This window comes from Astyanax mexicanus, chromosome 2 (genome assembly GCF_023375975.1).
Source record: "Astyanax mexicanus isolate ESR-SI-001 chromosome 2, AstMex3_surface, whole genome shotgun sequence".
In the NCBI taxonomy this organism is placed as follows: domain Eukaryota; kingdom Metazoa; phylum Chordata; class Actinopteri; order Characiformes; family Acestrorhamphidae; genus Astyanax; species Astyanax mexicanus.
Genome location: NC_064409.1, coordinates 3727041 through 3740908, shown reverse-complemented (window position 1 = coordinate 3740908; position 13868 = coordinate 3727041). Strand labels below are relative to the sequence as shown.

Below are 13868 nucleotides of genomic sequence, written 5' to 3'. Positions count from 1 at the left end.
TAGTCTTAAATGTTTATTTTCGTTGACTAAAACCAGACTAAAATGTTTTCATTTACTAAAACTAAATAGTTAAATTGGGCAAATACTAAAATAGTCATTAGTTGCAGCCCTGATGTGGTATACATATTAGTTCAGGTAATGAGTATCATTTGCATATATTATATCAGGTGTCTTTAATTCCCCCACGTCTTTTATTTCCCACTACATATTTAATCCCCCCCACATGACAGACTTTTGTGTGGTGCAGTGGATAACACCACCCCTGCCAGTGAGCTACATTATTCTGATGTGTATTGAGTTTATATCAGCACACTGTTAACAGTATTTGAGTGTAATATAGTAAAATGATTTCTGTAAGGGCAGTTAAGTGATGTTTCGGGGGCGTGCTCTCTGGTTCTGGGTGGCTCTAATTGGTCCCTGGTGCTTTCGGTAGCGGCGCGTGTCCCTGTTGCTATTGGATACTGTCCAGAAGCCCCACTAATCCTCATGGTTTTTATTATTTCGATTATTATTTCACTCTTCCAGGGCAGGTCTGACAGTGTTGATGGCTTTTCGTTTCTATTTGGAGCGTTTCTGTCAGCACCGTCACCGCGGCCCACGCCCCCCTCGCTCGTCCCCCTCGCTCGTCCCCCTCGCTCGTCCCCCGCCACATCCAGCCGAGCGGAATTCGATTAGCCTGAGAAAGCCAACAGGCCGCTGTGGCAGCCGTCACCTCATATTTACCTCCTAATGCAAGTGATCAGAGAGATTTATGTGACTGAAATAATAACAAAGAGGGAGAGGAGGGAGAAATTGGATCATGAAGTGAGAGAGAGAGAGAGAGAGAGAGAGAGAGAGAGAGAAGACGAGGCAAGAGGTGAGAGAGTGTAAGAGCGTAATATATAACCTGAACAATTTGGTTAATGCCATTTTTTTTTTTTTTTGCTAGAAATGATGGATTGAAGATGAGTCAAAGATGTTAAAGTAGGCCTTCGACTTTATCTTGAATCACCTTCACTCAAGATCAATTTTTAGCTAAGATAAAATGTAGCTTTGCGACAGATTTTCACTTCCGTTGTGTGTTTCAGTGAATTGTTTAAAGGTACATTCTGTAGGAAATCAGAGCGAGCTTGTGAAAGAGTTACTGCAGTCCTATTTCAAAACATCACAGATAGTAGTCTGCCCCGCCCACCCCTTCCCAGCCACGACGCTACCTCGGGTTGCCAACTTGGGTCTAGGCTGAATCTACACAATCCGGTGAAAGACGAGTTCAGTATCTTCTACCATGGTAGGAAAGTCATATTATAAACTGGCTCATGTGAACTTCTGTATCCGTAGTTAGCTAAACTAGCCTAATGCACCGCTAGCTGAGTTAGCCTAAGCCAAGCCTGTTATACCTGAAAAATCCCACTGCTCCAAAAATACACACCCCAGAGCTGGAGTTACTACTAAAGTTTTAAGAGATCAGAAATCAATATTTGGTGGAATAACCCTGGTTTTTAATTACAGTTTTTATGCATCTTGGCATCATGTTCTCCTCCACCAGTCTTACACACTGCTTTTGGATAACTTTTAAATAAAAATTCAAGCAGTTCAGTTTGGTGGTTTGATGGCTTGTGATCATCCATCTTCCTCTTGATTATGTTCCAGAGGTTTTCAATTTGGGAAAATCAAAGAAACTCATCATTTTTAAGTTTTTCCAGAGCTGTATATCCTTATTTGTTAAATGTACATCATTATTTGTAAGTCGCTTTGAATAAAATCATCTGGTAAATGTAATGTAATGTAATATAAAAGTTGAATTGAAAGAAAGTCAGCAATTAATTCCTGGACGGAAACACAGCTAATGTGAACTCTAGGTCTGACTGGGCTCAGCTCACCTCCTCATAAAAAAGCCTTGGGTTTGTGACCAGATGGTCATTTGTTCCCAATGATTGTTACACTGGTGCCTTTTTATACCATTATTGAAACATTATTATGTGCCAATTTGCACAAACCCATCTGCGCTAATGTTCGCTTTGATGAGCGTATAGAGACGGCGACTCCGGCGGTGGGCGGCCGTAAACTATTCATGGCACATTTATGAGCCTGATGATGGAGCAAGTTGTGGCCATTAAGAAGAGTGTTTGTGGTTTTAGGAAAAGTGTTACTCTTAATGAAGGTGTGTAGAAACAGGCAGATTTTGGGTGTGTTTGGTTTGTTAGTTTGTCTCCCATACAAACTCAACAAAACTCCCATGTACACACACTCTCACTCTCTCACCTACACACCCTCAGCTCAGGTCCCTTTAGCCAGGTTGACTAATTGGCCGGCGTGTTGCTGAGAGAGGCAGTTTAAGGTATAAGGCTCTTATGTACACAGTGATTAATCAGCACACTTTGGCTGATCTATGGCTCCTGTCAGCTGGTGTGGGATGCCTCGTGCCCCTAAACTACTCTCCCCCTCTTCTACTAATATTCTAATGCCAAAAAGTTCCCCTGAAATTTTGGAGCTAATGCTTTTCATCAATTTTAATGTTCTTTTGTTGATCCAGGCTTTGTGTGTTATAGTATACGTGTTAAATTTAATGCAACATCATATACAGTACAGGCCAAAAGTTTGGACACACCTTCTCTTTTTCAATGCGTTTTCTTTACTTTCATGACTATTTACATTGTAGATTCTCACTGAAGCACCAAAACTATGAATGAACACGTGGAGTTTTATGTACTTAACAAAAAAAAGGTGAAATAACTAAACAAAAATAGAGCCCCCCTTTGCTCTGATTATTGCTTTGCACACTCTTGGCATCATTCTCTCAATGAGCTTCATCAAGAGGTGGCCACCTGAAATGAAAGAAAAGTTTTCCAACAGTCTTGAAGGAGAAGAAGGAGTTCCCAGAGGTGTTTATTAGCACTTGTTGCTCCTTTGTCTTCTTCACTCTGTGCTCCAGCTCACCCCAAACCTCAAATCTGGATTGGGTTCAGGTCCGGTGACTGTGGAGGTTCAGCTCATTTTTTATTAAGAACTTAAAACTCCACATGTGTTCATTCATAGTTTTGATGCCTCAGTGAAAATCTACAACGTGAGTAATCATGAAAATAAAGACCAAACTTTTGGCCTGTACTGTACTTTATCTCAACATTTTTGCCACATTTTGTAGGCTCAGTACACTATTAAATGCATGTATGCATGCAACTTGCTCACAGGAACAAGTAACATTGTATAACCAGTAGGGGTGGGCGATATGGCCCTGAAATAATATCACAATATTTGATGGTTTTTCTGCCTTAACGATACTATAACGAGAACAATAACAATAAACCCATACATCACCCAGTGCTCCTCCCAAACTACCCTGTCCATTTTTGTATTTGTTTTTTTATTTTTTCAAAGCCTTTTTCAAATTTGAGCTGAGGGTGGAGTCAGCTAATATCAGGGGGGATAGATAGATAGATAGATAGATAGATAGATAGATAGATAGATAGATAGAGAGATAGAGAGATAGAGAGATAGAGAGATAGAGAGAAAGAGAGAGAGTTTATTGATCTCCGAGGGGAAATTCTGTTAGTCTGTTAACATTTTTTTACATTTATTAAAAATAATTGTTCATTTAATCAAACGTGTTCAGTTATATAGTTATATATAGGTATATTAATTTAAGGTCATATCAGTCAGTACTGTTCTTAGTGCATTACTGCTTTTAATTCTTTAAGCGTATTGATTATAATCATCATTATAGTTTTACTGTTAGTTTCTTCTGATATAAGGAAGCACTATACCCAGTTTATTGTTTTATTTATTATTATTTTTTATACAGTGAATCAGATATACTGTGTTTCAGAGCAGAGTTTGCAGTAAGTCAACCGTCATTCATTCGACCAGTTGGGCAATTCCATAGCTGGAGCTCAGAGTTGAATATCTGCTGTGTGCCCATAGGGAACAGTCTGTCTCATACAGGATATCCTATCTATTACAGGACGTCCTGCAAATTAGTTTGACCCTCAGCTTAGCAGCTTCCTGTGTGCTCTTCCTTCAGACCTCGGAATTAAAATGTCATAAACCAATCACCATTACTCATTCATGCTTTAACCCACGGGCGGTTTGCCGTCATGTTTTCCAGACGTTATACTGTAGATATTCATAAACCAGAAGGTTGTGATTGGTGCTGAAATCAGGTTATAGCTATATTACTGTGTGATGATACCAGAATTATATATTTTTTTGCGATATACTGTATTTTTTCGGACTATAAGGCACATTAAGTGACACTAGTAAGGATGCTACATATCGAAGTGAGCAAGGGTGTCGCAGTGTTTCTCTTCCAATGGGGAAGACGGGGGTAAGCAGTAAACAAAACTGTAATTCTTAAAAGTAAAATGAGCACTGGATGTTAATTTACACAGATTTATTTCCTGAAAACTGTTCATTTGGGTGAGTAAAACACTTCCGTTTATTTACAGTAAGCTTAGATTTCCAGTATTTTGCCTAAAGGTAAGTTTTCAGTGAAGTTTCTCCAGCACTAAAGCTTAAAACAGCAGCATTAGCATTAGCTGCTAACCGCAGAACTAGCGTGGCATAAATGCTTGTGGAAATGTAGCTTGTTTTAACACAGCAGACACACAGACTACAGTCCAATAGTCCTCTCCTGTGAACGGAGAAAGAGCTAGTGCTGTGGTTAGCAGCTAATGCTAATGCTGCTGCACCCAGCCTTAGTGCTGGAGAAACTTCACTGAAAACTGTGACTTTACGGCTCCTTAATACCTGACTGGTAGAATTCATCATACATAAGGCACACTGACAATTTTAATTGTGCCTTATAGTCCAAAAATATCTATAATGTCACATAATGTTCGTATTCATAAAATATTAGATTTTCTACTTTAATCTGTTCTGTAAGTTTTAGCAATGCAATTCAAATTACAAAATAACCAAATACTTTAACTCAAAGAGCCCAGATCCAGATCTGATTATTGGTATAAATCTGTTAAACAAATTGAACAGCTCATATGTATTTTATTTTTCTTATTGTAATAAAGAGGGCACATGATTGAGGGTTAAAATCCTGATAAAACAATTTATAACTTTTTAAACCTATTTTAAAATGTTCTAGAAGGGTCAGAACTAGTTATGTGAAATGTTATACATTTTATTAAAGCATTTAAATTGTTAAAATATTTGTAATAGACCTGTATAGACAAATAATACGCTTTTAAAAGGAGCTAGTTACGTTTTTTTTTCTCCAGTACTAACCCTATAGCACTACTAAATTCTGTATATATATATATATATATATATATATATATATATATATATATATATATATATATATATATATATATAAGCACCATGGGTTTGTTTGGGTCAAAAAAAAAAAAAACATGGCCTTTTTAAAATAGGTCAAAATTAACACTCTGGCAAAGCCAATTTTGGCATTTCTGTTCCTGATTGTTACCAGTGGTTTGCACTTTCTAAACCTTCTGTTTAGACTCATTAAGACATTTCTTGATTGTAACCTTTCACAACAATACTCAGACTGCTTTTGAGTGTTTTTGATTAGAATTTTTGTTTTTTTTTTCTTTAACAAATACAAAAATTCCATGATAATCTAATTTAATAGTATTCCAGACCTTTTTGTTTCTGATTTCACTTTCTTTGTTGATTTTGCAAATCACTGCAAATTTCTGCTGTCTCTCTGATTGGTTTGTGTTTTTAACCTAACTGTGGTCTCTTTTGGTTGGATTTACACATCTTTGCACTGCATATATTGAGAATTTCAAGAAAAAAAACACCAAATACAAATTATATCAAACACCTGGAATCAACTGAGCATGAACTGGCAGTGAAATTACATATCAGTACTTTATGGAGCCTCAAATACCAAAACCAAGAGCTGAAGTCTTCACAAAAATCCATAATTGGTAGTGTAAATAACCCAGATTGATTTCTTTCAGGTTTTGTTAAATCACTGTTTTTCTCTTTTCTATCTGTACAGGTTTATTCAGGAGGTGGAGATGAGCATGGGTCCCGGCAAGCAGTGCCAGCTCCGCACCTTCCTCACCTACTACATCAACGACCTGTTCCTCAACCAGGTGCGCACTGAGACCAACAAAGAGATCGAGGCTGTTACTAAAGTGTCTGATCCACTGAAGATCCTGGCCAGCGCAGACACTATGAAGAACCTGGGTGTACAGAGACCTCTGCTGCAGGTACTTTTTTTATTTATTTACTTATATAGCGCTTCATTGACTTTTTAGGCACCCACGGAAGCTTACAATTACATTCTACACACAATAAATAACACTCATCAACACACACCAGTGAGAAACGCCAGCCAATCGCGCACAGCGTACTCTTAACCGGAAACAACCGTCCACCTGCAGGACTGCATCAGGCACTGACTTCCAATCAGTATCTGGGTGTACAGTCATACTAACATTACATACCTGCTTCTGCTTGTTTTAGACCCATTATTGCACACTTCCGCTTGTTTTAGTCCCGTTATTGCACACTTCCGCTTGTTTTAGTCCCGTTATTGCACACTTCCGCTTGTTTTAGTCCCGTAATTGCACACTTCCGCTTGTTTTAGTCCTGTTATTGCACACTTCCGCTTGTTTTAGTCCCGTTTTTGCACACTTTCACTTGTTTTAGTCCCGTTATTGAACACTTCTGCTTGTTTTAGTCCCGTTATTGCACACTTCCACTTGTTTTAGTCCCTTATCATCCGCTTCCGCTTGTTTTAGACCCGTTATTGCACACTTCCACTTGTTTTAGTCTCGTTATAACCGCTTCCGCTTGTTTTAATCCCATTATAACCTGTTTTCGCTTGTTTTAGTCCCGTTATTGCGCACTTCTGCTTGTTTTAGTCCTGTTATTACACACTTTCACTTGTTTTAGTCCCTTTATTACCCGCTTCTGCTTGTTTTAGTCCCATTATTGCACACTTTCACTTGTTTTAGTCCTGTTATTGAATACTTCTGCTTGTTTTAGTCCCGTTATTACACACTTTCACTTGTTTTAGTCCTGTTATTGAACACTTCTGCTTGTTTTAGTCCCGTTATTGCACACTTCCACTTGTTTTAGTCCCTTATCATCCGCTTCCGCTTGTTTTAGACCCGTTATTGCACACTTCCACTTGTTTTAGTCTCGTTATAACCGCTTCCGCTTGTTTTAATCCCTTTATTACCCGCTTCTGCTTGTTTTAGTCCCGTTATTGCACACTTCCACTTGTTTTAGTCCCTTATCATCCGCTTCCGCTTGTTTTAGTCCCGTTATTGCACACTTCTGCTTGTTTTAGTCCTGTTATTACACACTTTCACTTGTTTTAGTCCCTTTATTACCCGCTTCTGCTTGTTATAGTCCCATTATTGCACACTTCCGCTTGTTTTAGTCCCTTTATCACCTGCTTCCGCTTGTTTTAGTCCTGTTATTGCATACTTCTGCTTGTTTTAGTCCCATTAATTGCACACTTTTGCTTGTTTTAGTCCTGTTATTGCACATTTCCGCTTGTTTTGGTCCCGTTATTGCATATTCCACTTGTTTTTGTCCTGTTGTTACCTGCCTTTGCTTGTTTTAGTCCTGTTATCGCCACTTCTGCTTGTTTTAGTCCCAATTTTGCCCACTTTTACTTCTATTAGCCCAGTTATTGCCCTCTTTTACCTATTTTAGTCCCATTATTGCCCACTTTTACTTGTATTAGCCCCGTTATTGCCCATTCCAGCTTGTTTTAGTCCCATTATTGCCCACTTCCACCTGATTTAGTCCTGTTATTGCCCACTCCCAATTGTTTTAATCCCATTATCGCCCGCGTTCGCTTGTTTTAGTCCCTGTAACACCCACAAGGGCAAATGTTCTAACCTTTTAGCCACTGTGCTGCCCATTTTTACGTTAAATCGTGTTATATTACTCTACCACATGAATTCACATGCTTACTTCACGCTTAGTGATGGATCAAGAAATACAGTACCAGTTCTCATATGATGCTGCTTAGAAATAGTAATGTACTATCAGTTAAAACCCATTTTATGTACGATTGAAATGACAGCAGCCCAGTACTCAGTGAACGTGCCAGTCATGCCAGAGGTCCTGGGTTTGATCCCAGATGAAGGCTTCTGTCATTGGCCCTACTTGTGAAGTCATGAAATCATTTAACCACAACATTGGTGCGCCGGCCCTGCGGGGTGAAGGGTGAAAGCTGCGTAGGTAAATGCGTTTCCTGTGCCATCCACTTTACCTGCACGTGAGGGAGCTGATGAAGGCCACCGAAACACTTACTGTATCTCCACAGCTCAGAACTGGAGCAGAGACGGGGTTTGATCCAGGCTAACCTGGAATCGACAGGGAACTGCTGGTTATATAATACGTGGCTCATCTCTGTGGAGACCAGCTGTCAGCTGTCTCCATCCCCCTGGGCCTTTTCCTCTGGCACAGGAAGTGGCACTTTCATCGCCATGGAGACAGTGGCTCTTTTTAACCAATGGGGAGTGAAGGCTGCAGCTATGCTCACCTTGCTCCTTCTCTTAATGCGTGCACACTGTTTATTCTCTCTTCTCCCACTGTCTCGTATGATACGTCTGTCAGAAACGGGACTTCAGTCCAAGGTGACTCGCAGTGTCTCTAATATGTGCTGTCATGGAAATCATTTTATTCTATTTTATAGTTTTCCCTTTTGTTTGGTTGGTCTGTTCTAAGAAGTGCTCTAACAATTTCCTTTTTTTTTCCAAATATGTTTGTCCAAGTTGTGTGTGTCACTCAGTGAACTCAACCCTGTTACTCATATTGTAAGACTAATAATGAGTAGAGTCTAAATTTACTTTATATACTTATATAACCATGCTTGTCCTTGATCTTGTATACATGCTAAATTTTACAGTTAGCATCTGTTCCTGGGGTAAACCACAACTTAGCCTAGATTTGCAACCCTGTTACTCGCAACCCTGTTACTGTAAGTTACCAAATATATGGCATAATCTAATTTAAAAAACTGCTTGACGAATCAAACTTTTTGATAGTCTATTACCTGTATTTAATAAATATATGACTAAAAATGATCAAATTGAAGATCAAATTTTCAGAAGTGACCACCCCTGAAATGTACCAAAATCCTGCAGCAACCATGACTTAAATATTTCCATAAATATTTGGACAGTGAAACAATCTACAGTAAAAGCCTGGGAAAGCATTTTAAAAGGGTGAAGAAGTAAAGTTCATTTGTCCAATTACTTCTGAACCCCTGGAATGAGGAGGCTTTCGTAGAAAAATGGTTGCAATTCCTAAACACTTCATATGATATTTTTATTCAACCCCCTTAAATTAAACCTGAAAGTCTACACTTCAGTTAAATCATATTTCATGTTTCATTTCAAGTCCAGTGTTGTGGTATTCAGAGCCTAAAAGCTAAAGATTGTATCACTGTCTAAATATTTATGGACCGTATGGACCTTACTGTATTAACAATACAAAGTAAAGCCTAAGAAGAAAAAATAGAATACTTGCAAACCAGTAGAAAAATGGAGCAGTCCAAAGAGAGATGTTCCAACAGAGAGGAAAATAAGGTCATACATGAAGAAAAAATACAAAAAAGAGTGAATGTTTGATATGCAACAAAGAAGGTTGGCAATACTTCGCAAAGACACAAAATAAACCCTACTATTTATGCATGCATACAAAGTGCAATTGAACATAATTTGAACATTTTTGGCATGGATTGGACGTACTATCCATGATCAAATGGGTTCATGGAGTGTTCCCAGTGGCAGTGTCGGAAGTTTGAGTGTGTAAAAGTGTGTGGTACACCATCAGAACTAGCTTCCATCTCTTCAGAGATTCTGTGTATGTGTTCTGTACTCTAGAATTTCAATAATGTGAAGCCAATCCAAAAAGAATCGGGTATAAATAATAAATATTTTATATAAATATAATTCATGAAAGCCACCACAGTGTCCAGATCTCAATATTGTTTAATGTATTTATAATTACTTGGATAAAAAGAAACAGAGAATTCTAATAAACCTCTAAGACTATTGTTTTTTTTTTTCAGAAAAAATTGAAAATGGAAATTTTTTAAGAGTTTGGGGCTTCTTTATATATGCAGTTTTTTTGTGAAGTATATAATTATATAATATACCAGCCTTGGTCATAGTTTCTGTTAAGGTGAATACAGAACAGCGTGTAGTAAAGAGAAAGTGAACTTATTAAAGTGATTAAACTTTCTTTTTTCAAAGTTTGGTTGAAAAAGATTGTATTATTTCTGGTTAGTATATTTTTTATGTATATTGAGGAGAAAACGTCAAGGAACACTCTACCATTGTTTCTTTTATAACCTATTTGAGCATTTATGTACTTTTTTCCAAGGTCTTTTTATCCTTAGGCCTTAATTGGCTTGTTCAGTCATCATTATAAAAAGTCAGGTAAGGCAAGTTTCCAAACCTTATTAATAATCTGACTCTTCTGACCTTCTCTCAACAAACAGCAAATATGATTTTCTGTAAGCAGCTACAAAGCACTTTTTGACTGCAAAAGACCTTCATGAATATTTTTGCAGACTCTGGAGTCATGTTATTTTCTACTTTTAGAGTCTGGAGCTTTAAAAGACCATTTTAAACTCTTATGTTTCTTAACTTTTATTAAGCTGAAGGATTACTTTTCTACGTTTTTCCTAATTTGTACCAGGGAAAATTAAGGAATCACATTTTAGTGTGGCATTTTAGAGGTTAACAAGCCTGAAGCACTTTGGAAATAAGTTCTGTAGACTTATAAAGTTGTAAATTAACTTTTTGGCTAAGGAACATCGGTAGAGAGAAGAATGGAGAAGAATCTGTAAATGTATAAGTTTCAGTTTCCAAACTCAACATCTCTACTACATTAGTGGTGATGATAAATTACCTAGTTATGGTTAGCAACCTTACTGAAGCTCAGTGATTACCTGTTAACAGAAAAAATAGCCAACTCACACATTTTCATGGCTGCAGCACACTTTTGCATATTATTGCCTTGTTAGTACCTGGCAACCCTGTGTGTGGAGTGTGGAAATGGTCCTTTTAGGTCCTGTCATAAAACGTCTATATTCTCTACTAGGCCTGTCACAATAACTACCTTATCAACTTATCGTTTAATAAATTGACATGACTTCAATCATTTTATTAATCGTGATATTGTCTAAAACTAAAAAAAAAAAAAAAAACTTTATTAGGGAAAAATGCCCTCCATCAACACCCCAAACAGACTTAAGTAAACATAATAACGTCCCAGTGCGACACTGAAGTTGCTTAACTTTAGTGTCTCTTAGGTTCATGTTGCCATGCAGCCTTCCTCTCACCATCAACGTCAGCGTCATCTCTTGAGTAAAGGCTGGGTGTTTATGCCGGTTCAACGCGGGCCAGCTGGGACAGACCGGGGTTGCACGTCAAAATTAGATTCAGTTCCAAAATTAGGCGCGTGAACAGGATGGGAAAGTTTATTGTCTTTAAAAAGGGTAAATTCTTTGTTATGATGTTCCTTTGTTAGGCTATCATTTTATCAGTGCCAAGTTTTAGTGGTCTAAAAACGCCAACAATATTGTTTATCGCAATGATTTATGTTTGCAAAAAAAAATTGTTATAGTGACAGGCCTGTTCTCTACTCTATTGCTGAATGTACATCATTATTTGAAGAGTTTGGTTCCAAAACGGTATAAATCCATTTTTATCAATTTTCTGTTTCAAACTGTCAAATACCATACTAAGGTTAAAATAACACAAAAAAAAATTAATCAAGATTTTAATATTTAAAGATTTATTTAAAAAAAATAATTAGTTTTTTTGCAAAACGCAATAAATCCTTGGCATGTTTTTTTTTTTCTTCACTTTGAGAGTGAAAAACGAAAGTGAAAGTAGGCTACACGGAATGCCGGCCGGCCCAACAGGGCGCGTGCTATGATGTTTACATTCCATAGCTGCACTGTGATTGGATGAGGGTAGATGTGGCGTTCTGGGGGAAATCAAGACTGGCTTTTGTTGCATTTTGGAAAGAAAGAGAGAAAGCAGGGCAGTATTACACGGCGGGTGTGGCGTTTTGATGAAACTTGAATATTGGCTTTTCAAGAGTGGTCACATAACATTCTGATTCTGGCTCTAACTCATTTTTTTTTTTAAAACGCCGTTTACCGAGTTTTGGAATCAAACTCTTCATTTGTAAGTCAATTTGGATAGACGCTACTGTTAAATGTAATATAATATAATGTAATGTAATGTTTTGTATTGTAGTTGTGCTTTAAAAGCGAGGGGGGAGGGGGGGGTGTGCCGCCATTTGTGTCTGAATCTAAATCTTTTTGAGGACCTTTCAGCATTCAAATCTGGCACAATTAAAGATTTTATTGGTTGACAGACCAAAGATAAGAGGCATTATGGGATGCTGCTTCTCTTTATATTGAGATGTGAACTCCAGCACTGAGTGAGTGAGTGTGTGTGTGAGTGTGTGTTTGAGTGTGTGTGTGAGTGTGTGTTTGAGTGTGTGTTTGAGTGTGTGTCTGTGTCTTTGCGCTCCTTTCATTTGGAGATCAGTGGCAGTTCATTACAGAAGGGATGACGACGGGAGTTCACCGCCGTTTGTTTACGATTATGACTTCTCCTTAACGAGGACTGCGGCATCTTGCTAATTACCCTGCTGGGCTAATGAGCGACTCTCCAGATAGCGGGCGCTCCATAAAACTGCTCTTTTGTTTTGGGCTTTTTTTTTCTTTTTTAATTACCCCAATCAAAGATGCCTCTGCTCCACGCCTGCCAGCCTGCACGCCACATCCCCGGCCTGGCCTTCTCTTTGTGCTGCTGCGTGTGTGATCCACTTCCTGCTACTGTGTGTAAGAGTGTGTGTAAGTGTGTGTGTGTCTATGAAAGAGAATAGAAAGAAGAGAGAGAACGAAAGAAAGAGAGAGAGCCTACAGTTTGAATTGAGTGTCTAATGAACTACTTTCTTGAAGTCTGAGCATGTTTGTGTGTAGTTTTCTCTGTCCCTGTGTTTTCGGAGCTGTTAGATGTGTGTGTGTGTGTGTGTCTGAGAATTTATTGGTGTTTTGTAAGGACTGAATGTTTGTCGTTTAAAGAGAATCCGTTTTCTGTACTCAGAAAGTGACTCACGGCTCTTCCACTCAAAGCCTCCAACTGCCAGCCCTCTGTTTCCTCCAGAGCAGACGTTCCCACAGCACACACTGAGATAAACACACAGATTAAGGAACGTCGTACGCTTTTCCTCTCTATCTTCTCTTTGCGGCCAGAACAGAATCTGAAACTCAATGAAGTACCAAAGCCGTATTTACACCTGGCATTAACTGTGTGAGAATGTGATCACGCTTGGAGGAATGTGCAGCGACGAGGTTCTGATACATCAGCTCACAGACGCAGCCTTGTGCTGATCCACATCACCCTAGGAGTAATGAAGATTAAGAACGTTCGCCATCTACTGTATTGTACCCACCCAGAGAGAGAGAGCAAGACCAACTGTGCTCTCTCAGGGCTTTTGACAGCTGACTGCAAGCTGCATGACCGGGATTTGAACAAGCAATCTTGCGATCATAGTGGCAGCACAGAAATATCTCCAAACCATCACTGATTGTAGAAACTTCACACTAGACCTCGAGCAGTTTGGACTGTGTGTCTCTCCACTCTTCCTCCAGACTCTGCTCCCTTGATTTCCTTTAAATAAAATGTAAAATTTACTGATGATCAGTGATGGTTTGGAGAGACATGTCATCTGCTGGTGTTGATCCACTGTGTTTTATTATCAAGTCTAAAGTCAGTGCAGTTTTGTTTTTCGACAAAATCTTACAGCACTGCATATCTTACAGCTTCCCTCTGCTACTGACAACTTTTATGAAGATGTGGATTTCATTTTCCAGCAGGACTTGGCACACTGCCCACACTGCTCCAAAAGTACCA

At 38.6% G+C, this 13868-nt stretch overlaps 1 protein-coding gene across 2 annotated transcripts in view; it reads left to right on the top strand.

Moving 5' to 3' along the window:
- exoc4 (exocyst complex component 4) overlaps window positions 1–13868 on the top strand; it is a 236622-nt gene that overhangs the window by 149917 nt on the left and 72837 nt on the right. For both annotated transcript variants that reach the window (XM_049474996.1, XM_049474995.1), the window contains exon 11: window positions 5954–6167. In XM_049474996.1, coding sequence (XP_049330953.1) covers window positions 5954–6167 — 214 coding nt within the window. The remainder of the gene's footprint in view (window positions 1–5953; window positions 6168–13868) is intronic.